The following is a 22592-nucleotide window of genomic DNA, read 5'->3' on the forward strand; positions in this document are numbered from 1 at the left end:
CACAAACAGGTGACGGGAACAAACAGACAAGGACTCAACAGTAGTGCTTGTACCTTTCTCTACCACAATGGACCGAAACACCAAAACAGGAAAGCCAGGAATAGGCCGATGAATACGGCTGGGACGGGTTGTAATATGGAAGGCTAAAGAAGGGAAGGGATATTAAAATCATTTTATGCTATAAAAAAATCATATAAGATGATTTAGAACCCAGGGGGGTGGGAGGGAGGGTAGAAAGACATTTTAAAGACATCTAATACAATCCAGAATGATGGACTGTGGTATGTAAGTTGGCAAACTACCAGTTTAAAAGGAACAGCTGGAGGCAATGTGGGTGTCCCCAACTCCCTAATGAAATGTAGCGCGTTAAGACAGAGCAATGAAAATACCTCACCAGCTGATGCTCTGCTTGACAGTACGTTATTTTTGTTCCATACTCAGAAACCATTATTTGACAATGTACTCCTTTGGAAATGGCTAAGGTTTATTTTATCCCTGTATCAAAAACTTTTTTTTTTTTAAACCAAAACTCTTTTGCTTGAGATAGTATTGCTTTCAAGCTTAAAAATAAATGCCCTGTGATGCATGGCATTTATTTTTCTAAATCAAGCAAGAGATCTGACACAACATATGAGAAACATTTAGTATATAAAGACAGGCAGCTGAATCTCAGGGCTTTCAGTGATGTTACAAGAATACAAGTAATTTTTAATTTAATTTTATTATTATTATATTTTTGGCTGCACCACGTAGCATGTGGGATATTACTTCCCCAGCCAGGGATCAAACCTGTGCCCCCTGCAGTGGAAGTGTGGAATCCTAACCACTGGACTGTCAGGGAATTCCCAGTAATTTTTTTAAATTGGAAGGGAATTACAACAATGAGTGTTATTACAGAGTAATATGTCATTACCATAAGTCTAATGTCATAAAAATAAGAAATCTACCCTTAAAGTAAATTATTTGTATAACTATAAATAATAATAGCAACGTTACTTTCAAATAGGCTCTAAATCATATAGAGGGATCCATTCTGATTATCCTAGATGTCTTCATAGGTTAATTTAGTAGAAGGTAGACTGAAATTCCATCATCAGAGAGATATGAATTAACACAAAAGACAGAAGTAACCAAACCATTATGATCTGATTTCAGAAGAGTTCTGTAATTGACATTTTTGAAATAAATGCAATCCATTTTTGCTTATCATAAAGCCTCCATACCCAATTCATAAATTTCTGAAAGGCTTCTACCTAAGCAACAAGTCTTTATTAAAAAAAAACAAACAAACTAGGACTTTCTTTAGCAAAGAACAGTTGGACACAACTCATAAGCATTCTGAGTGTGACTGTGTAACTGGATGGCCATGCAACATTACTCTTTTGTACTTGTGCTGCAAGTTAAGCAGAGTGCCTTTCTCCATAGGAAGTATGCGGCTCATGCCCACTGCAGTGTCCAAGCCATGACAGGGGTTTGGAATAAGTCAGAGCACAATCAACCACACTGAACATCCATCAATTAGGGCCCACAAAGGCAATGATCATTAAAACGTATAACACAACATTTATTTAGTATAACATCTTTTAAAAGACCATCTGCCTCTCTAGCAAATAAAATACAAATTAATATTATTAAACTCAATTTATACCAAAATGTTCCAATTTCACACACACACACCCCTAGAGAAACTGACCAAATACTTCCTAATATTTATAGGAGGCCCAGAAGACACTAAGCTTTTTAGAAATGTGCCTTAGTGAGAACATTATTAGTACAAAATGAAAACCATCAAGTCTCCATTTTTTGATACAGCCAAATGCTAAGGAATCGTCACGTATCACTCTTTCTTCAGTGGGTCCCTGGTGGTATAGTGCTTTGTTTCCCAGAGGGGGAAAAACAAGAGCCAGATGAAGGCTTAGTGACAGAACTTCAGATTCATTTGGGAAAAGCTGACAGTTCTTAGGTAAATTATCTTTTTGCAGACAAGGCTCTTCCTCCAGGTAGTCCTTAGGCTCTTCTAGGTGTACAGGTTAAAGGGGCAAATTCTTACTCAAAAATCTGACAGCCCAATGATTCCATCATGGAATTTCATAATGAAAAGCTTAGTTCACGTGTACTACAGGTCTTAGTTTCTCAAATCAGTAATAAAGTCCTCTGAAGAATCAGCTTCAGGGCTCTCACCTGCCTCTCAATCAAAGCTAAGCCAAGTTTGCAAAGACTTACATTATTTCCTTTCTCTCGGAGCAGCTTCAGGTTGTCTTTACATTGTTTGAGCTCATCTGTGATTGATTGTTTTTCCTGCTCAGTCATTTCAAACTTCAACTTCAGTTCTGAGAGTACAGTCTGTGTCTTTTCATACTAAAGGCAAAGAAAAAAGAGTGTGCAGACTCGACTTAAAATGGGTATGAAGTTATGCGTCTAGTCAGGCTTATATACCAGACCCTGATTAGTCACCTGCAACACCACAGTCAAGTCTTTTTGTTATAAGGAGAATAAGAATCACTTGCACTAATAATAAGAAGCCTTTAATGTTTACTTGATTCTATGTAAGAATTTTGTGGCCCTGGTGTTAAAAAAAAATTGAGAAGTCACCACTGTGTCATCTGTTTCTAATATAAGGGGTCACTTTTTCCACTAAGAGAATTAGAGGAGAAAAGTAAAATTCCAAACTGAGCAAAAGAAAAGCACGTGAAGAAAAACTCCATAGCCTAATTAAATGACAAGGTTAGGAAGTCTGAGTTTATATCCTCGTAAGTAATGTCAGCCAAGCTATTTTAGTCTTGAAGTAAAAAGTATTAACTCTCATTAGGCCTCCCTTTACCCCGCGTCATTGGGTATTAAAGTGTTCTGGATAAGGAATTTCTAGGCAAATGAAGCAAAGAAATATATCTAAGGCACCAATCACTATGATTGGGACATTTCTATCTCTCTATTTAAGACTTATAAGCATCAATTACAAATAATTTTTAAAAATCTGTTTCTGATATTTTTCCATAGTGAAACATGCCACTTCCTGCTCTGGAAAACAGTTCACTATATATAATATGACTTTCAGACACACTACCTAGCCCTTGAACATAGGTCAGATTAATGCAAAACATGGTATGGTTTGCCCCTACTTTAAATGCCCCAGAAGGCAGGAATGCTAGACTGGTTTCACTTCTAGATATTGCATCTTACATGCAAGCTGGGCTCTCAGTCAAAGAGCAAAGACTGTTTTGCTGCTGGCTGTGCCTTTGTCTGGCCTCCACTGCCCCACTTTGCCATTTCTGAAGGTTTTAGAAGGAAGAAAGACAGACAAGGGCTGATTATAAAATAAATATACCACAGGTCTGGCATACCAGAAAGATTCCTCCTCTTCCCTAAACACAGCCCACGAGGCTGGAAAGTCTATAGTTCCTTTCCGCCTGTATCCTAGAAATTTCTCAATAAAGGACACATTTATATGGTGCTTCTGAATAATCCAAACACCTTAGAGTGATTAATCAGGAGCTCATCATTATGCACTCCAAAGATAAATATTACAGATGCAAATGTATAAAAACATTAATCAGAAGTGGTGGAGGCAGGGGGTTAGGGTCAGCAGCGAGTTCACCATAAAGTGGGAAGAAAGACACGGGTACAGAGAGGGAGGTAAAATATGAAAGGAACTCTCTGTTACCTAACAACGTTCCCAGAACAAGTCTGGGTAGTATGCCAGAGAATGAACTAAGGAGTAAGATTCATGGACTTCATGACAGCTTTTTTTGTGGGGTCTGTGGACTTCCTTCCAGAGGCAAAAGGTTACTGGCAGGTTGCCAAAGCAAACTCAGTGTACCTAGACTAGTCTCTGCACTAAGTCTCTTAGAACACAATCAATTCTCAATGATATGATTCTTAACAGTAACTAATAAAGAATAAGTGAAATGTGATTTGCTGACCAAAATTTTCCCTTATTTTCCTTTTCCACCATTCTTACATCCAGACTGCCCTTTATACCAAAGCACTTAATCGTTTCTCTGTTCCAGGAGTTGTGGAGAATGACAGGAAGGCAGCTTAGTCCTGAAGATCCTGCTGTTTACCTTCAGCTTGTGAGTGGGTGGGAAGGACTCTGGCCCCAGGGCAAGATGGTGAAGCCAAACAACTTTCCTGAGTCAGTCTTTGCAGGGTGGACTTGTGTGCTCAATGTTTTATGAATTCTTAAATTACAGATATTCCTACTAAATCAAAATATATAGATGCTTTCTTAAGTCAAATATAAAGATGGTATACCATTATTTTTCTCTTAACACTGAGGATTAAGTTTTACTTTTCTCAGGTACTTTTTCTTTTTTAAATGTTCAAACAAAAGCTGCCACATATATAAAATCTAATTGTCAGAACAAAGGTCACCTTCTGTAGCCTTAGTGTCACACCTCCCTTGGATATCATTTTGCTCCATCTTGCTTTCTATCTCAGAGATGAGAAATGCACTCAGTTCTGATTAAGAGGGAAATACCACACAATATTACCAGCACCTTTGATTCTTCTTCACAAAAATAATCATATCTGGGCTTGCTTAGTTTGTAATATTTTAACCTGTGACAGTGCTGAAGATACATAATCATTATATTGTGCACATTATGATTCTATGAGAGAAAGGAGAAAAAGGGGAAATGTTGAAAGGGAATATATGTGCATTAATAAAAGGTAGTAATTCATTTGCAGTGGATTACACAGATATAAGAATCTCATTAAAGAAGGTTTTAGTTACAGACTAGTATCCAATAGTTGACATCAGGACAAACGGAAAGAAAAGCAATTTCACATCATAAAGGAGCATGGTATGGTGACTACACTTCATTTCACAATGAAAACATTGAACAAGAAAATAGAAAAGAAACATACTGACAAGATCAGACATATTTTTAAATGTGCTGCATTTAATGCAATCCAAAGGCTACCAACAATTTAGATGCTGTGACAACATGCCACTGCCATTTGTGGTAACAGTTAAAGCATTTCGCACTGATTGCTCAGTGACCAAAAACAGGCAAACAAATAATGCAACAAAATGGCTAACGCATTCAGAGTAACATACAACAGAATTATCTTCCAACCACAGCATTCTTCCCAGATTTTGAAAGAATTATGGCATGTGGACTGGAAGGACACAAAGTGCTTACAGTATTAAATACTAGTATATTTACTTTGGCACAAAATTTGTGTTCCAACCAAATAAAATGAGATTTCTCCCAAAATACATATCCTTAGCAAGAAGATAAAAAATGAACATATTACAAAATCAATATGGCCACATGTGAATAAAAACTGTTACAGTTTTTTTCTTTAGGAACAAACATGAAGACAGAAGAACAACAATCATTTCCAAGTTCAGGATACTACAGGGAAAGAAAAGTGCAAAGGAAAACTACATTGATTAAACAGATCTTCTAAAAACAACTTTGGGAAAATTTGTTATTTAAGACAAAGAGTTGTCTTCAACTTCCTTCTGTTTAAAACAAATCCTTCATTTAAGAGGGTCTACAACTGGGGTGAGCCCTGTCGGGTAGATGAAAATGCATCGGCCTTCTCCATCCCCTAAGCTGGCCAGAAGTCAATGCAGGGAATAGTATAAGGCCAGTAGGACTGATTGCAGCTCTTACTGCCCCACTCTCAACTTCAAGGCTCTCTCTGCTCAGGAAAAGCCTGGGTGGGGTCTCTGCTCCAACATCAACCCTCACCATTTTAAACATGGTTTTTTTTTTAAAGCCGCCAAAAAAACGGTCACAGAACATGTTTGGCTGGCTGGGTATGAGCTGAGTTTTCTCATCAGCAACTTTTCAGGCCAGTGTCACCTGAGGGGTTTAGACAGCATTATGGTGTGGCCCCAGTTAGCTTTCCAAAAGTATTCTAAATTAAATATGATACTGTCTTTGAAAGATAAACAGTGAATTAAGTAATCTGGTACAAAGGACTTCTCATATAGATCAACTAACTGGTAGAGAAAAACTTTTAACGTAATTTTGTATATTTATATTTTTGAGATCAAACCTTACTGATGAATTCTCTACATATGGATCATGATACACAGCTAGAAATCACCAGAGATGCTCCCAGTATCAACTCTGTGACAGGTAATGCTTCCCTTTAGTTCTAACTAGCATGAATATCTGATTTGCTTTTGGCTTTAAGTCCAACCATAATTGGGCTCATAATGTCTTTTCGCTTTACCTCTTTCTGTACATCCTTTGCTTGGTTTTCAGCCTTACTGAGAAGAGTTTTTAAATCAGCTGAATCCCGAAGATGCTGTTCTTTCAAGGATCCCACTTGATTCTCAAGCTCTTTCCTAGTCATCTGCAGGATGCTGAGATCACTGGTAAGCTCTAAACTCTGCTTCTGAGAACTGCAACATAAATATTGACAGTTATTCATGTAGAAATCAGACACAGCAGGAAGTCCAATTTCTTATACATTTTACTAGGAGGGATGGAGTGGATTTCAGATGAGGAAAGAAAAGTGTAAAAAAGAATGATATTTTCAATAAGTAAAAGCATTAAAACACTAAAACAGTGAAAGTTTAAAGCTGTGTCCTATTTTCAGATAATCAAGTACACACAAAGTTTGAAATTGTAAAAATAGAAGGTGACTAATTGTATATTTTGTCATATCACATTATATTAACTGTATCATAAAAAGATTCAGTGTAGGTCTTCTACAGGAAAAGAAAGCACATATTCCAACTATTTTCTTTAAGTACTTGACAAATAGGATGGCAGACAGAAACTTAAACCTTAGGAGCCACTTCCAACTTAAGTAAAGATAAACCTACTGAAATGAGAAGACACCAAACTGGGGAGGAAAGCACAAGACAAAGAACCAGGAGTCTGGCTTCTAGACCCCAGATCTGCCACTATTTAGTTGTGGGATGTTGAGCAAGTCACTTAACTGGTGCCATTTCATTCTCTGAGTAAAGCATTTCCTGAGCTCTGAGATCTGTGCCAGGCACCATTCGCACAGACACAAACAACACAAGGAGAGTCTCAGTGCCCTCCACTGTCAAACAAGAAGACAGAACTCAATAATTTCTGAGGCTGTTTTCCAGCTTAAATTCTATGATTGCTGTTACAACCTGATGTAAAAAAAAAAGTCCCATTTACACACTAGGAAAACACCTTGATAAGCAGGAATAGAAATTCTTTGTTCAATTCCTTCTACACCATGGACAACAAAGAACAAAAGACCCGTATATTGAAGCTGTGTTAAAGAATTTGGCTCCCATCTGCAACAGAAATAGCTAAAGGAGGATAAGGTTTTCGAGACATCCTCTCAGGATGGATCGTAAGACTCAGACTCAATATTGTAACTGAAGTACTATAGAGTATAAATCCCATGCTGATTAGATGCTAGGCAGATCGTAGGGTGTACGTGTGATGTTGTCAGGGCAATATAGCTAGGAACTATATGGCATGTAAGACACTGTAAAGGGAGACTAGCTTCTAAATCCTACTTACATGCTGGGGAGGCTTAACAAATTAACTTAGAGAACTATTAAATCAGAAAAGTTTAAAAAACAGAATTAATGTCTTAAATAGTTTTTGTGAGTTTAGACAGATAACTTGACCAGAATATATTCCACGCTTCTGGGGCCTAATATTATTAAACCATATGCTTCTAACTCATGAGGAGTTTGTAGGATTGCTTTTCAACATTTAAACAAAATTTGAAGTCATTAAAAAAAAAACATTTAACAATCGGCCAGATTCCAATTAATCATATCTCAAAAATAAGGGATCAAGTCTGAATCTTTAAAGTATCAAAAATTCCAAAACAAGAATAATTTAAGATAATCAGTACTGGAAACCAAATATCAGTATTTCTTGCTTGAGAGAATACGAAACTAAATGGATTCACCAAGATCCAAATGTATTCCAAATATGAAGAACTTGAGTGTCGGTATCATCTTACGCACACTTTATACCAAACAATTTGCCCACATGTTCTGTTACACAGATGAGCAGTTGGTACATACATATACACAAACGTATGTGTGTGTGTCTGCGTGACAGCATCCATTTATTTATTTGTTTGTGTTTTGGGCCTTTATTTTGTCCTTTTCATATTTTGAAATTGTTTTCACAAACTTTTACATAAAAAACAAGCATTTGTTTTGTTCTTTATTATTAGTTATCTTTAAACATTCAGAAAGTAATACACATAGAAAAGACTATGGAAAGATATGACACTGGAAGAGAAAAAAATGCTTTAAAGATACTGATATTGACCATATGATGTTGTAAGGCGTTTTAGAGAATAAGTCAGCACATCTTGCTCCTTCAACTAGTTCTTGATTTTTAAAATGTAAAACCGATATTAAAGTTGCCTTTTTTTTTTTTAATTGAGGTCCTGTGAGGTTATATAACATTTTTTTTAAGATTTTTTTTTTTTGATGTGGACCATTTTTTAAAGTCTTTATTGAATTTGTTACAATATTGCTTCTGTGTTATGTTTTGGTTTTCTGGCCGAGAAGCATGTGGGATCCCTGATCAGGGATCAAACTCGCACCCCCTGCATTGGAAGGTGAAGTCTTAACCACTGGACCACCAGGGAAGTCCCGCCTTTTTTAAATAAGAGATAACAAGGAATACTATTTTCTGATATATCTAGTCCTTTCGTTATCATTTTTCCCTAAAGCTTGTTTTCTATGGGAACTGACCTTGGTCACTGAGTTTTTGTTAATCTTAATGCTTTTCAGGAGTATAAATACAAGGCTAACAAGAGAGCAATGACTCCCATTTTTGGTGTACTCTGGGGAGGGAGATGGATTAAAGAATGGCTTCAATAATAAACACGTACTACTTTCATATCTGAATTAGAATGTAAACATTGTATAAATAAAAAACATGGAATGGATCAAATTTTTAAGGAAGCAATAAATTTTAAACTATGCAACAAGTGTTGATGAGAAAATAGGACTCCACTAAATTTGCTGGAATAAATCTATTACATTCATTGGTTTGCCTGTAAGGTAATGGATGTTAGAAAGATTTAATTGCTTTTAGCAAATTTTTGATCTCACACATTGTTACTTTTTATATAACCCTGTTTGAAATTCAAAAGCTGGATTTGTATCTTTCAACAGTATCAATTCTTTATCATAGCCATCTCCTGATCACCCTTATAAACAGAAGGGATCATTGGCAAGAAAGAAAAACACACTTGTATTTGAAATTTATTATGATTTAGTTTAAAGGGCAAGTTCAATCATAGATCTTTTGCTGTCTGTTTGTTTAGATCCGTTTGTTTAGATCTTTTGTCTATCTTTTGGTGCGGAGAAGGGGCATTTAGTGAACCTATATTCCATGAGTACACCAAAAGGAAAGGACATGCAAGTGATGGCAGGAAAAAAAGTGCTGAAGTACTCATTTAGCGTGGTTAACCTGCCAGATAGCCAAAAAGAGTCTGGATGAATATTTTGCTCCAAAAAAGGTATTTAAGTATCAAAATTAAACTTAAAATTTAGATGAAAATCTAAAGATAAAGAAACATTTTGAACCTAAAAAAGAGTTCTTGCATACTTGTGCAATTCTTTTTCTTGCCGCTGCAGTTCTGATGATAGCAAAACGTTTTCCTTTTTTAGAGAACGGCATTCGGCTTCCAATACATTCCATTCCTTTCTCAACTTCTCTAGTTCACCTAAAATAGTCCCAAAACACATTTGTTAATATAGGAACATAACTATTTTTCCCCTTAAACACTTACATTTTACATGGCTATTCTTTGATTCCTGTTACTTCGCAGTGGCGCCTCAGGGAAGTTCCCATCACCCTGAACTTCAGTAATATTTTTTTCTCACTTCACTTTTATAAGACAAATAATTTTTAACAGTGTTTAAATAAAATGTAAAATTGAAAAGATTTTCAATTTATTGTAGAGCTTACAGACCTGAAGAATGCTTATAGCCCCAATATAAAAACACTGCTTTATACAACCAATCGTTGTCAAAGACAAAACTAGCCTGAATGGTTATTTTCCACAAGTTATAAAGTTATCGTTATCAAGAGTTAAGAGCTTTATGTAAAATACATTTCTTACCTTGTAGCCTCGTTGCTTCTTCTCTCTGCTGGTCCTCACATTGCTGACATCGAAGCTGAAAAGTATTTTGCAAACTCATGATTTCTTTCTCATATTCAGATGCTGCTTTCCGCCACCGCTCAAGCTCGGCTCGCACTTTCTTAAGCTCTTCTTGTAGAGAAGCAATGTCAGTGTCCCGCTCAGAGGCAGCCTTTTCTGCTGCTTGATGAAGGAGTAAAATTTCATCTCGGGCACTAAGCAATTCATCTCGAGTGCCGGTGATTTCACTATCCTTCTCCTCCCGGAGATTCTCAATATTGATGTGTAACCTCTGCAGTTGGGCTACAAAAGTATATTTACTCATCATTTTCTTAGTCCATAGTAATCAGGAATAAAAGAACAGCCCATATGGGACTGTAGTTACTACATGGCCCAGGCTGTCAGAGCTGTTTGTTGCTTTTGATTAAACTGTACAAGCAATCCATGTTTAATGCAGAAAATGTCAAAATACAGAAATACAAAGAGAAAAAACCCCCAAAGCAACCTTTATTTCTCCCACACAGAGAAAACTGTTTCTAACATTTGGTACTTCCTCTCCTAGATTTTTTCTATGCATTTATACACATATAAAAACAAAAATAGGGGGCTTCCCTGGTGGCGCAGTGGTTGAGAGTCTGCCTGCCGATGCAGGGGACATGGGTTCGTGCCCCGGTCCGGGAAGATCCCACATGCCGCGGAGCCGGCTCGCTGAGCCTATGCTCTGCAATGGGAGAGGCCACAACAGTGAGAGGCCCACGTAGTGCAAAAAAAAAAAAAAAAAAAACAAAAATAGGGAGGGATCATAATAAATACAATGTTCTCTATGCGGCTGCTGATGAATATTTTTCAATAACAAAAACCAGCTATACTAACTTTTTTGACTAATCCTTTATTTTAGACACTTGAGGCTGTTCAGATTTTAATTACTATAGACAATACACCTTATAAAGCAATCTTGATTTTTTTTTTCCTTAGGGTGAATTTGTAGACATAGAATTGCTTGGTCAAAGGGTAAGCATTAGTAAAACCTTTGATGCTCTTGACTCAATTTTCTGTTCAAATGTCAATTCCTTAAAGAAGCTTTTTCTGATGGCTTATCTAAAAATAGCCCTCTGTCATTCTCTAGCCCTTTACTCTGCCCTTATTGGACATCACACTATATACTTATTTGCTTATTCATCTTTTCCACTAGACTGTACATCTCATGTGTGCTATCCCCAATACTAGAAGAGTAAACAATCAAGAATTATTGGTTGAATTAATGAATTAATAAAGTTAATGAATATTGCCTAATGAAAGAGGTATATATTTTAAGGATCTGGTCTTGTCCTCAATAACTTGAACTGGAAACAATTTGTATAATATCATACTTGGTTCAGAACTAGAATACTGGTCTTGATTATAATAACACAAGAAAATTATAGGTATAAAAAGTTCCGTAGGTAGAAAAGAAGAATAATTAAAATAATTAAGAGGATTTAAGCCTTGTGTAGGAAGAAGTTGCCTAATAAATAAACATTAAAGAAAATATTAGACCTTTTAAGTCTGTGGGAAACGTTAAGAGGTAACAGGTTCAAAAATCTGAAAAGACACAATGGCCATGGATAACATGACCATGGACTTGTGGATAAAATCCTGAAATATACATGTTGGCACTAGAGAGCACTCAATGATGCCCACGTAAGACAGCTTTAAGACAAAAGGAAGCACTACATCATAGAACCTTCAGGGATAATTGCCCATACACAATACAGGATGGAAGTATAGATTCAAATCAGATTTATATAAACTAATGGATAATGGCATTAAACTATAAGAGTGTAAAGAGCTTTCAATTTAAAAAGATATACAATCTACCCTAGAAATTCTTGTTTGACCATAATACAATTTTTTAAAATAACTCACATGTCCCACTCAAAAATAAGAAAACCCAAAAGACTGGTTTTTCTTTGGGATATTTTAGGGCAAATATCATAGGCCTTATACAATGACTCCCCATTTCGTGTCAACAGAGATTACTTGTCTATTTAACTTCTTCTTACTGTACCTCTCAAACTAAAATTTTGAAATAACATTGGTTCCTTCTTTGACAATGAAGGCTAATTAATTTTACTTTAGGAATTTTACTGTGGCACAGGAAAGACATCTCCTGGAGTATCTCACAATTATAACCTCAAAGTACCAGGAGCTCTGGGTCGAAGAAAACCCTTGACAGGCAGGGGTCTTTCGGGTCATTTCTGTAATGACCCTGTGATAGCCCATACAAAGAGATAGCAAAATGGTGGATACGAAGAGCAGCCTTTACCAATGAAGGGAGTGCAGGGACCACTGTTCTATTCCATTTGGTAAATAATTTTTGTTGCAGTGCAAGTGTGCTATGAGCATTAGAAATAATATCACCAACAAGCTAAAAGTGCTGATGCACAGAGCTACTCAAACTGATTTCCTGTCTGAAGGTCTCCTTTGTAGTAAGTCACTACATAACCCAGAAAATGACAGTCTTACCAAATCCATATCTTCAATCTTCCTCTTCCCACTCCAAGTGGGAGGTACTACTGGAGTACTAGGGAATCTTCCCTTAAAAAAAAAAAGGGGCCACAAAGAGCCCAGTTACAGTCTCAGATTCTAGGGAAGAACCAAAGCCTTGAAAAATGGGAACCCTTTGCATTCTTACTTTCCATTTCTTTTGAATTGCTACAAACAAACAAACAGTAACAATCCCAAATAGCCTCCGGTGTTCCATACCTTGAAGAACCTGTATTTGTTTACTGGATTCCTCAACTTGATTTCGATAGGCTTTTCTTTCTTCTTCCAAAAGAGCTGAAAGTAAAGCACAGTATTTCTAATTTAATGAAAATATTCAGAATCGAGCAGCTGGAAAGTTCTAAGAAATTCTCTCCTAAACCTCACTGAAAGAAACAAAAGTTAGGCAGTGTTATCAGTGTTAGCAGTTAGGTAGTTTAAAGATTTTTTAAGGAGCACAAAACAGTAGTAAGTAATAAATGTATTCAACCGAGTAGTAGTTGTCTATACCTCGTATTGCCAAGATAACATGTGCTGTTCTTTACTTGAGAAGCATTCTTTTTTTTTTTCTTTTTTTTGCAGTACGCGGGCCTCTCACTGTTGTGGCCTCTCCTGTTGAGGAGCACAGGCTCTGGACGCGCAGGCTCAGTGGCTATGGCTCATGGGCCTAGCCTCTCCGCGGCCTGTGGGATCTTCCCAGACCGGGGCACGAACCCATGTCCCCTGCATCGGCAGGCGGACTCTCAACCACTGCGCCACCAGGGAAGCCCCGAGAAGCATTCTTAATAGTTGTTAATCAGGATTTTGAGCTTAAATGTGAAAAACAGACTTAAAATCCTCATGTTCACTGCCAAGTACATAGTAAGTACTTACTGACAGGAAGTTCATAGTTCCCCGTGGGATGCAAATCTTCGTCCTGGTCAGGAAGGCCATTTTAGAGAACATGAGGATTCTAAGACTTTGTAAGGTACTAATTGACTGCAACTAGGTAACTGCTGTGAACGCTATAGAAATGTAAGCTCTAGGGAATAGCACAGACTCCAACTGGCCTATGACTCTTATCGGTTGGGACATTAGAAAATTCTATACCTTAACCTTGCCTGGTTCCTCTCACTTACTGAAGAATCCACTGTAAAACTGCAGGGAATAGAAATTTCCCTTATCTTATACTGAGTAGCTAATATTAGGTATAACTAAAACGTAGAAATTTATATTTCTAAGTTTTTTCCTTTTGCTGTACTTAATGTGTAATTAACTTTTAAGATATTTCATTGGTACAGGCCTTTCTTTTTTTTTTTTTTTTTGCGGTACGTGGGCCTCTCACTGTTGTGGCCTCTCCCGTTGCGGAGCACAGGCTCCGGACGTGCAGGCTCAGTGGCCATGGCTCACGGGCCCAGCCGCTCCGCGGCATGTGGGATCTTCCCAGACCAGGGCACGAACCCGTGTCCCCTGCATCAGCAGGCGGACTCTCAACCACTGAGCCACCAGGGAAGCCCTCAGGCCTTTATTAAGGCCTGTACTGTATTATTAGTACAACTGTGATTCTCCTCACTTTACTGATCTGAAACATAAGCTCAGAGAGCATAAGTGATGTCCCAAGATCACATATCTAATAAAGTTGTAGATTTGGAAGAAGGTAACCATGCCTCTGGACTTGGAAGTTTGGGGCCATTCAGTTATATCTTGTTGCTTTCACATCCCCTAAAGAATCAAAGTAATCTTGATCTCACCTTGAAGTTCAAAGCATTTTTGTTTACTTGCTCTAGCTAGTTCCTGGGCTTCAATCAATTCCTTCCGAAGATGCTGAATTTCTTGTTTTGCCTCAATTTCTGACTGTGCACCCTGCAAGTCATCTGACAAAAATATGTTTATTTTAAAAGCAAGAGTTAGTATCATACCATAATCTCTATAACCAAAGATTAGCAATCTTTCTCATGTTTGAACATGCATAGTTAACAACAAAGCACAACTAAGTCTAATAAAATTTAGAAGCAAATTGTATTAAGCATTTTAGTCATTTTACCTTGGAGAAAGAACACAAATATTATTAAATTATTTTAGTAATTCATGGCAATGGTACTGTAACATACATACTAATATATACTAAATTATATATTTCACTTATATAAGGCTTATGTAGAGCTTATGCAAGGTTTGAAATTTAGTAGTATGATCATAATGCTATTCTTCTTTATCAATTTTGAAATTTCTTCATAACAAGTCAGAAAATTTTCACTTGAAACTTAACTGGAAATGCAAAAATAGTAAGAAACTTTTCTTCAAGAAAAAATATTTTAGTATGATTTCCCCAGCTGTGGAATACAAAATAAAAACTAAGCTGAAAGCTCCACTGTGCTCCCTTCATCATCACTGTTTCCTCAACACTACATACATAACAAGTAAATATTTGCTTAATTATCATTATTATTTACAATTAATTAATTAATTTATTTTTGGCTGTGTTGGGTCTTTGTTGCTGCGCATGGGCTTTTCTCTAGTTGTGGTGAGCGGGGGCTACTCTTCGTTGCGGGGCACGGGCTTCTCGTTGCGGTGGCTTCTCTTGTGAAGCATGGGCTCTAGGCGCGCAGGCTCTAGAGTACAGGCTCAGTAGTTGTGGCTCACGGGCTCTAGAGTGTAGGCTCAGTAGTTGTGGTGCACGGGCTTAGCTGCTCCGTGGCATGTGGGATCTTCCCGGACCAGGGCTCGGACCCGTGTCCCCTGCATTGGCAGGCGGATTCTTAACCTCTGCGCCATCAGGGAAGCCAAGCCCTGCTTAATTAGTAAATGATGTAACCTAAGTGATTTTATCAAAATAAATTAGAGCCACCATTACACCTCAAATAAGCTCCCTCCACTATTTCTTTTCTCTCTAGTCACTCTGCTCATCATCTTTCATTGTATTAGAACTTTCTACTACTGAACACTGCCTGAAATAAATGTATCATCAGGTAGGCCATATTCTTCTAGTACATTCTATTTGACTACTACTTTGGTTTACAAACAACTCAGGCATAACTTCAATCTATCAAAAAAGAATTAAGAATAAAATTTCACAGTGTAATCACTGCAGGTCTTAGATATTACACACACATGTTTTCATCCTCATACCTTACTTCTCCCTGTCAAAAATCTGACTCTAGGTTCATCTATTTTAGCCATTCTATCAACTCTTCCTTCAAACAGTCATGGTAAGGGTGGAGGCAAAGAGAGAGATTGAGAGAGATTTTCCAGTGGCAGGTGCATTGTCACAGCAACTACAAAACTTCTATTTCAATATCACACATTGGGGGCTGCAAAGGTTCTAGCTGCCCATCTCTGGAATTGTCATTATGTAGGACAACGTCCTTATTCTTAGGAGTATTAAAGCAGGAAGTATCATGATGCCTTTATCTTTTTTTTTAAAAAAAGTTGATTTACAATGTTGTGTTAATTTCTGCTGTACAGCAAAGTGACTCAGTTATACATACATTTATTCTTTTTCTTATTCTTTTCCATTATGGTTTATCACAGGATATTGATTATAGTTCCATGTGCTATATGGCAGGACCTTGTTGTTTATCCATCCTATATATAATAGCTTGCATCTGCTAATCCCAAACTCCCAGTCCTTCCCTCCTCAACCCCACCTCGTCCATGGCAACCACAAGTCTGTTCTCCATGTCTCGTAGATATGTTCATTTATGTCATATTTTAGATTCCCACATACAAGTGATATCATATGGTATTTGTCTTTCTCTTTCTGACTTACTTTGCTTAGCATGATAATCTCTAGTTCCATCTATATTGTTGCAAATGGCATTATTTCATTCTTTTTTATGGCTGAGTAATATTCCATTGTATATATGTACCACATCTTCTTTATCCATTCATCTGTTGATGGACATTTAGATTGCTTCCATGTCTTGGCTATTGTAAACAGTGCTGCTATGAACACTGGGGTGCATGTCTCTTTTCGAACTGGGTATATGCCCAGGAGTGGGACTGCTGGATCACATGGCAAATCTATTTTTAGTTTTTTGAGGAACCTCCATACTGTTTTTCACTGTGGCTGCACCGATTTACATTCCCACCAACAGTGTAAGAGGGTTCTCTTTTCTCCACACCCTCTCCAGTATTTATTATTTGTAGACTTTTTAATGATGGCCATTCTGATGGGTGTGAGGTATAGTTTTGATTTGTATTTCTCTAATAATTAGTGATGATGAGCATCTTTTCATGTGTATGTCTTCTTTGGAGAAATGTCTATTTAAGTCTTCTGCCCATTTTTTGATTGGGTTGTTTGTTTTTCTGTTATTGAATTGTATGAGCTATTTGTATATTTTGGAAATTAAGCCCTTGTTGGTTGCATCATTTGCAAAGTATATGTAAATATCATTTGCAAGTATCATGATGCCTTTATCTTACTTTCAAGTGGTTTGGCAAAAAATATCTACATAATATCCTTCAGTAGATATTTTCCTACTTGTATGTTAGGGTTTTTTTCTAAGCACTTTTGACATTTGGGCTACATAATTCTTTGTTTTGGGGCTGACCTGTGGATCGCGGGGTGTTTAGTAGGTTCATTGGTTTCAACCCACTAGATGCTAATAGCACTGCCTCTCAGTTTTAACAACCAAAAATGTTTCCATATATTGCCCAATGTCCCTGGGGGTATAAAATTGCCCAACCTTGAGAACTACTGTTCCATGTTAATAACTTTATAACCAAGAGAAAACAAATCTACACATAGGCTTCTTTCCCACAGAAGCACTGGTTAGTAATTCTGAAACTATTTTCTGTATATTCTAAAAATGTTTTAAAAAATTCATAAATTGTAGATAATGGCATCCAGGTTTCTCACTATTGGGAAAGACAATGACAGATATGGAAATACGAAAGACAATTAATTCTGTGGTGTAAGGTATGAATTAGAAGATCTGAATGTATAAAATAGACTCTAATAGATCTGAATGCATAAAAATAAATAGATATAGAAATAAATATAGACATGTGAAGCAGTAAAGATAGCCATACATGCATGTATGGATATGAATATACATACATGTATTTCTTAACTCTGTCCACTCAAGTGGGCCTAGAAGTAATGAACACACCATATACTCAGATCTTGGTTTGTAAATACCATTCTCTAGTTTAAAAAACTAGGGCTCTGTGGAGAAATGGCTGATTTCAGGACTAAATCTAAGTACAAGATGAATGTAGAACATCTTTTTTGTGTCAGAAAATAAGAAAGGACTCAAAGAATGATTGGGTCCAAAAAGACATAAGGGGCTCCCACTGGCCAAACATAAGACAATTTGAGTATCAAAATAAATAATGACAGTGACAGATGATAATCCACTGAATAAAACATGAATCCATAAATTCACACTGATATAGAAAAAGAAAGGAAGGAAGGAAAGAAGAAAGGGAAGGGAAGAGAAAACTCTTCCATGTTGTAGAAAGCTTGCTAATAAACGTAGAAGGATGACAGAATTATGAAATCACTACTTGGCAACTATGATTATAATAAATGATTCAGGCAATCATCATAAGGAGACATTAAAGCTAAGAAGATAAATGTTAGAGGAGTAACAGGATATTTAAAGTTAACATCACCAGCGATAGAACAATTCAACATCAGGTGCCTCCTGATATGATGCCCAAAATTATTTCTGTTATATTACTGCCAAAGATGCACAACTTTAATCTAATCATGAGGAAACATCAGATACAACCAAACTGAGGGACATTTTAGAAAATGACGATGGTTCTTCAAAAATGTCAATGTCATGGAACACAAAGAAAAACTGAGGAGCTCTTCCAGATTAAAGGAGACTAAAGAGACATGACAGATGAATGCAACGCATGACTCAGGATTTTCTGAGGACATTATTGAGACAACTGACAACATGTGAATAAGGTCTGTGTATTTGATAATAGTAATATATCAGCTTGTAGTTAATTTCCTGATTTTGAGAATTATACGGTAGTTATGGAAGAGAAACAGAAAACACACATGAAAATATTTAGGAGCAAGGTTATCACACCTGCAATTTACTCTCAATGGTTCAGGGAGAGAGAGGGAGGAGGAAGGAAGAGGGAAAGGGAGATGGATAAATCAAATTTGGTAAAACGTTAACAGCAAATAGGGTGAAATGTTAACAGCTGGAAAATCTGGATGAAGAGTATATGAGGTTCTTTGTTCTATTCTTGCAACTTTTCTGTAAGTCTGAAATTATATCAAAATAAAAAGTCAAAAGAATAATTTCTACATATATACATAAACAAATAAAGAAAATATGGCAAAATACTAACAATTGCTGAATCTAGGTGATGGGCACATATGGAAGTATTTGGCATTCTTTAATTTTTCTTGTGTTTGAAAGTTTTCGTAGGTCTCCTGAAATTACCAATCCTAATGCTACAATCTTGGAGCAATCATTTCTCCCTATATTCTTATCCTTAACCTATCTTCCCCTTCTGCATTCTATATTGCATTGTGACACTAGAGCAATTTTCTTACTGAGATCAAGAACTTACACTGCCGGGGCTTCCCTGGTGGCGAAGTGGTTAAGAATCTGCCCGCCAATGCAGGGGACACGGGTTCGAGCCCTGGCCTGGGAAGATCCCACATGCCACGCAGCAACTAAGCCCGAGCACCACAACTACTGAGCCTGTGCTCTAGAGCCCGAGAGCCACAACTACTGAGCCCGCACGCCTAGAGCCTGTGCTCCACAACAAGAGAAGCCACTGCAATGAGAAGCCCATGCACCGTAACGAAGAGTAGCCCCCGCTCGCCACAACTAGAGAGAAAAGCCCGCGCAGCAAAGAAGACCCAAGGCAGCCAAAAAATAAATAAATTATTTTTTAAAAAAGGAAGATAAATGAAAGCCTTACTGAGCTAAATAAAAACTCATTTTATTTAGATGTGCAAGTCAAATGGAAATAAATGTTTTTTAGAAACTATGATGAGGTGAAAAGATTAACGGAATCTGTTTTCCTTTTAACACAAATCATGTCTTTAGAAGTGCTTGGTGTATAGTCTGGGCCAGGAACCAGCTTTTCTCAGACTAAGGCTAAATCCTATAAAAAGGTCTACACCACACAATAACCCACCAAACAACCAGCCGTGGCACACAGAATACGTGATACTCTAGATTAAATTTGTTGTCACTATTTCTTCAGAAGAGTGACTGGAGATTTAACTTAAAACCTGACCTTTGCTTTAAATGTGGGTGAGATACTCTGAACCACGGGGTAAAGGGCCAAATCAAAACATTTCTGCCTGAGTTCTATTTTGCACGTGCATGTTTGTGGAAGGCTAATGTAGCCATAACATCTGTTACCTCAGCAACTGACAGAAGTGACCTAGCAGAAGCAGCTGGCCAGGTGGGTGCCACCCTCTTTCTACTACTATCACCCATTCCTTTGGAAAGTCTGGTAGTTTAGTTGCAGGCTTGGCTGGCGAGAACCTTCACAGTGGAGGAAGACCACTTTCTTGCTGGGTATGTGTAGTCGTGTGAGATAGCCCTAGGTGGTAGCCTAGGAATTTAACTTTGGCAGCAGCCTCTTACTGTTGATTCTCACCCCTTTGCCATTCCTTCTGACCAGCCGGGTTCCTTCTTGACAACTGGGTCTTTTGTTGGCTCCTTTGTCCTTCCCATTGTTCTTCTCTTTCTCTATAAATTCCCCCTGCTATCGCAGTCCATCCCTATGCAGAGAATTCCCAAACACTGTTACTGACTTCTTTCTGACCCAGTCTTATCTTTCTCCACATCTGCCCCACACAGCCTGTGTTGCACCACACTTGCCTACTGGTAAATGTTATTCCTACGTTAAACATTAATCCTATTTGTAAATGTCAGTACTATTTTAAGGAAAGGCATGGCTCCCTTTTCCCTCTTGGTGTACCCTGACTTATCTTTAACCAACACATTTGGGAAGCCCGTTCTGACTACTGCTCCACCCCTGCCCTGCCCCTAGCCAGGAAATTAGCTCTGCTCTCCAAAGTTTTCACCACACCTATTAAAACACTCATTACACTATCAACATGTCTCCTTACTCCATAGGACTGTAGCCTCCTCATGTGTCTTATCTCTGTATCTCCTGGGCCAATAAATGTCACAGAATTAAATGAAAATGGCTTTCCAGTCCTAGTTTCTGTATCACACTTCCAACTGCATTTCTGGTTCTGAGGGTGACAATACAAAACTTCTGAACGTGAAAGGAAGAACTTTTAATAATTATGCTGGGACAATGGGTATAAATGGTTTCAGACAAAAAAAAAAAAAGGCAAACCAGAACCTATGGAAAACCTTCCTGTTCAACATGTGCCAAACTAAAAACATCACATTGTCTTTCCACCACATCATTTAGACTATGTCCCTAGTTATTTATACGTCCTGCAAGTTGGCAGTTGGATCTAGAATCTTGATCAGATTTTGTTTTTTGTCACTGAAAAAATACATCACATGTGGTATGACACACTTTCAGGGTCATCTCAAATGATACTTCTTCCATGAATCGCCTTTCCTCCCCATCTTCTAAGATAAACAGAAAGGAACAAATATAAAATCTGGACATTCTTTCTCCTTTCTTTGACTCCTAATGGCAACAACCACCAAGAAACAGCTTATCATCTATACCTCTTCTATAGCCAATTTGTCTAGAAACTCCTCAAGTCCCAAAGAGAGTCTTATTAGACTTTGAAACCACTGGAGTCTCTCGCACAGTTCCCTAAATAGAGCAAACTTGCATTAGACACTGCTTGGACTGAATTCCAGTCTTCTTTTTGTCTTTTTTTGGGGGGAAATGATTTCAAGCATATAAAAACCTGTGGATCAAGCCACAGCTTTATTTCTCTCAAAAGTGGCATAAATTGGTTGAAAATAATATTTCAGGAAAAATTACTACTGCTATCATCATTTCATTAATATCTCATGGTGAATGTTTAATCTACTTTAGATTCTTCTCCTAACCCTAGATGACTAACATGACAGGTAGCACATTATAATTCTAAAAAAAGATTGGCTGTTTTTTAAAAAGGAAATAATAAAATTTGAAAATAATGGTTCAAGAAGCCAGGCATAGGGTTTCAATGAATAAAATAAAGGGGCTACTTTCTACAACTCTCAAGGTCAATAACACTGTGGTCTAATAATTTATATTCTTCATTTAAGAGAAAAATTGTGTCAGTCTAGTGAATCTAATTACACAGACAACAAAACATAACCACATACACTCAAGCATAACCCAAGTGTTTCTCATAAATGTCAGTAAATACATTATTTTAAAGAATTTAAGACTTCCCTGGTGGCGCAGTGGTTAACAATCTCTGCCTGGTAATGCAGGGGACACAGGTTCGAGCCCTTGTCCAGGAAGATCTCACATGCCGCGGAGCAACTAAGCCCGAGTGCCACAACTACTGAGCCTGTGCTCTAGAGCCAGCAAGCTACAACTACTGAGCATGCAAGCCGCAACTACTGAAGCCTGCGCGCCTAGAGCCCGTGTTCCACAACAAGAGAAGCCACCGCAATGAGAAGCCCGCACACCACAACAAAGAGTAGCCCCTACTCGCGGCAACTAGAGAAAAATCCGTGCGCAGCAACGAAGACCCAATGCAGCCAGAAATAAATTTATTTTAAAAAAAAAAGAATTTACACAACTCTTACAAAGAAAAACAATGGATGAAACAACCATTTAGGGCTATTATGACTGTTTCTTGGAGACTCTTCTAAAATTTCCCGCTTCTAATGGGTGATTTTTCTTTATCTAATTACTGATTGATTTAACAATTCTATTCTTTTTTTTTTTTTTGCGGTACGCGGGCCTCTCACTGCTGTGGCCTCTCCCGTTGCGGAGCACAGGCTCCGGACGCACAGGCTCAGTGGCCATGGCTCACGGGCCCAGCCGCTCCACGGCATGTGGGATCTTCCCGGACCGGGGCACGAACCTGTGTCCCCTGCATCGGCAGGCGGACTCTCAACCACTGCGCCACCAGGGAAGCCCAACAATTC

At 37.7% G+C, this 22592-nt stretch overlaps 1 protein-coding gene across 46 annotated transcripts in view; it reads right to left on the reverse strand.

Moving 5' to 3' along the window:
- SLMAP (sarcolemma associated protein) overlaps positions 1-22592 on the reverse strand; it is a 149420-nt gene that overhangs the window by 5048 nt on the left and 121780 nt on the right. For 17 of the 46 annotated variants that reach the window (XM_060308512.1, XM_060308506.1, XM_060308508.1 and 14 more), the window contains 6 exons: positions 14325-14447; positions 12817-12891; positions 10054-10374; positions 9537-9654; positions 6193-6364; positions 2224-2358 (listed from right to left, as the gene is read on the reverse strand). In XM_060308512.1, the coding sequence (XP_060164495.1) occupies positions 2224-2358; positions 6193-6364; positions 9537-9654; positions 10054-10374; positions 12817-12891; positions 14325-14447 (944 nt within the window). Of the gene's footprint in view, positions 1-53; positions 144-2223; positions 2359-6192; positions 6365-9536; positions 9655-10053; positions 10375-12816; positions 12892-14324; positions 14448-22592 lie in introns of all 46 variants that reach the window. The other 29 variants (XM_060308513.1, XM_060308507.1, XM_060308505.1 and 26 more) reach the window with 3 other exon arrangements.

This window comes from Globicephala melas, chromosome 11, assembly GCF_963455315.2.
Source record: "Globicephala melas chromosome 11, mGloMel1.2, whole genome shotgun sequence".
NCBI lineage: Eukaryota > Metazoa > Chordata > Mammalia > Artiodactyla > Delphinidae > Globicephala > Globicephala melas.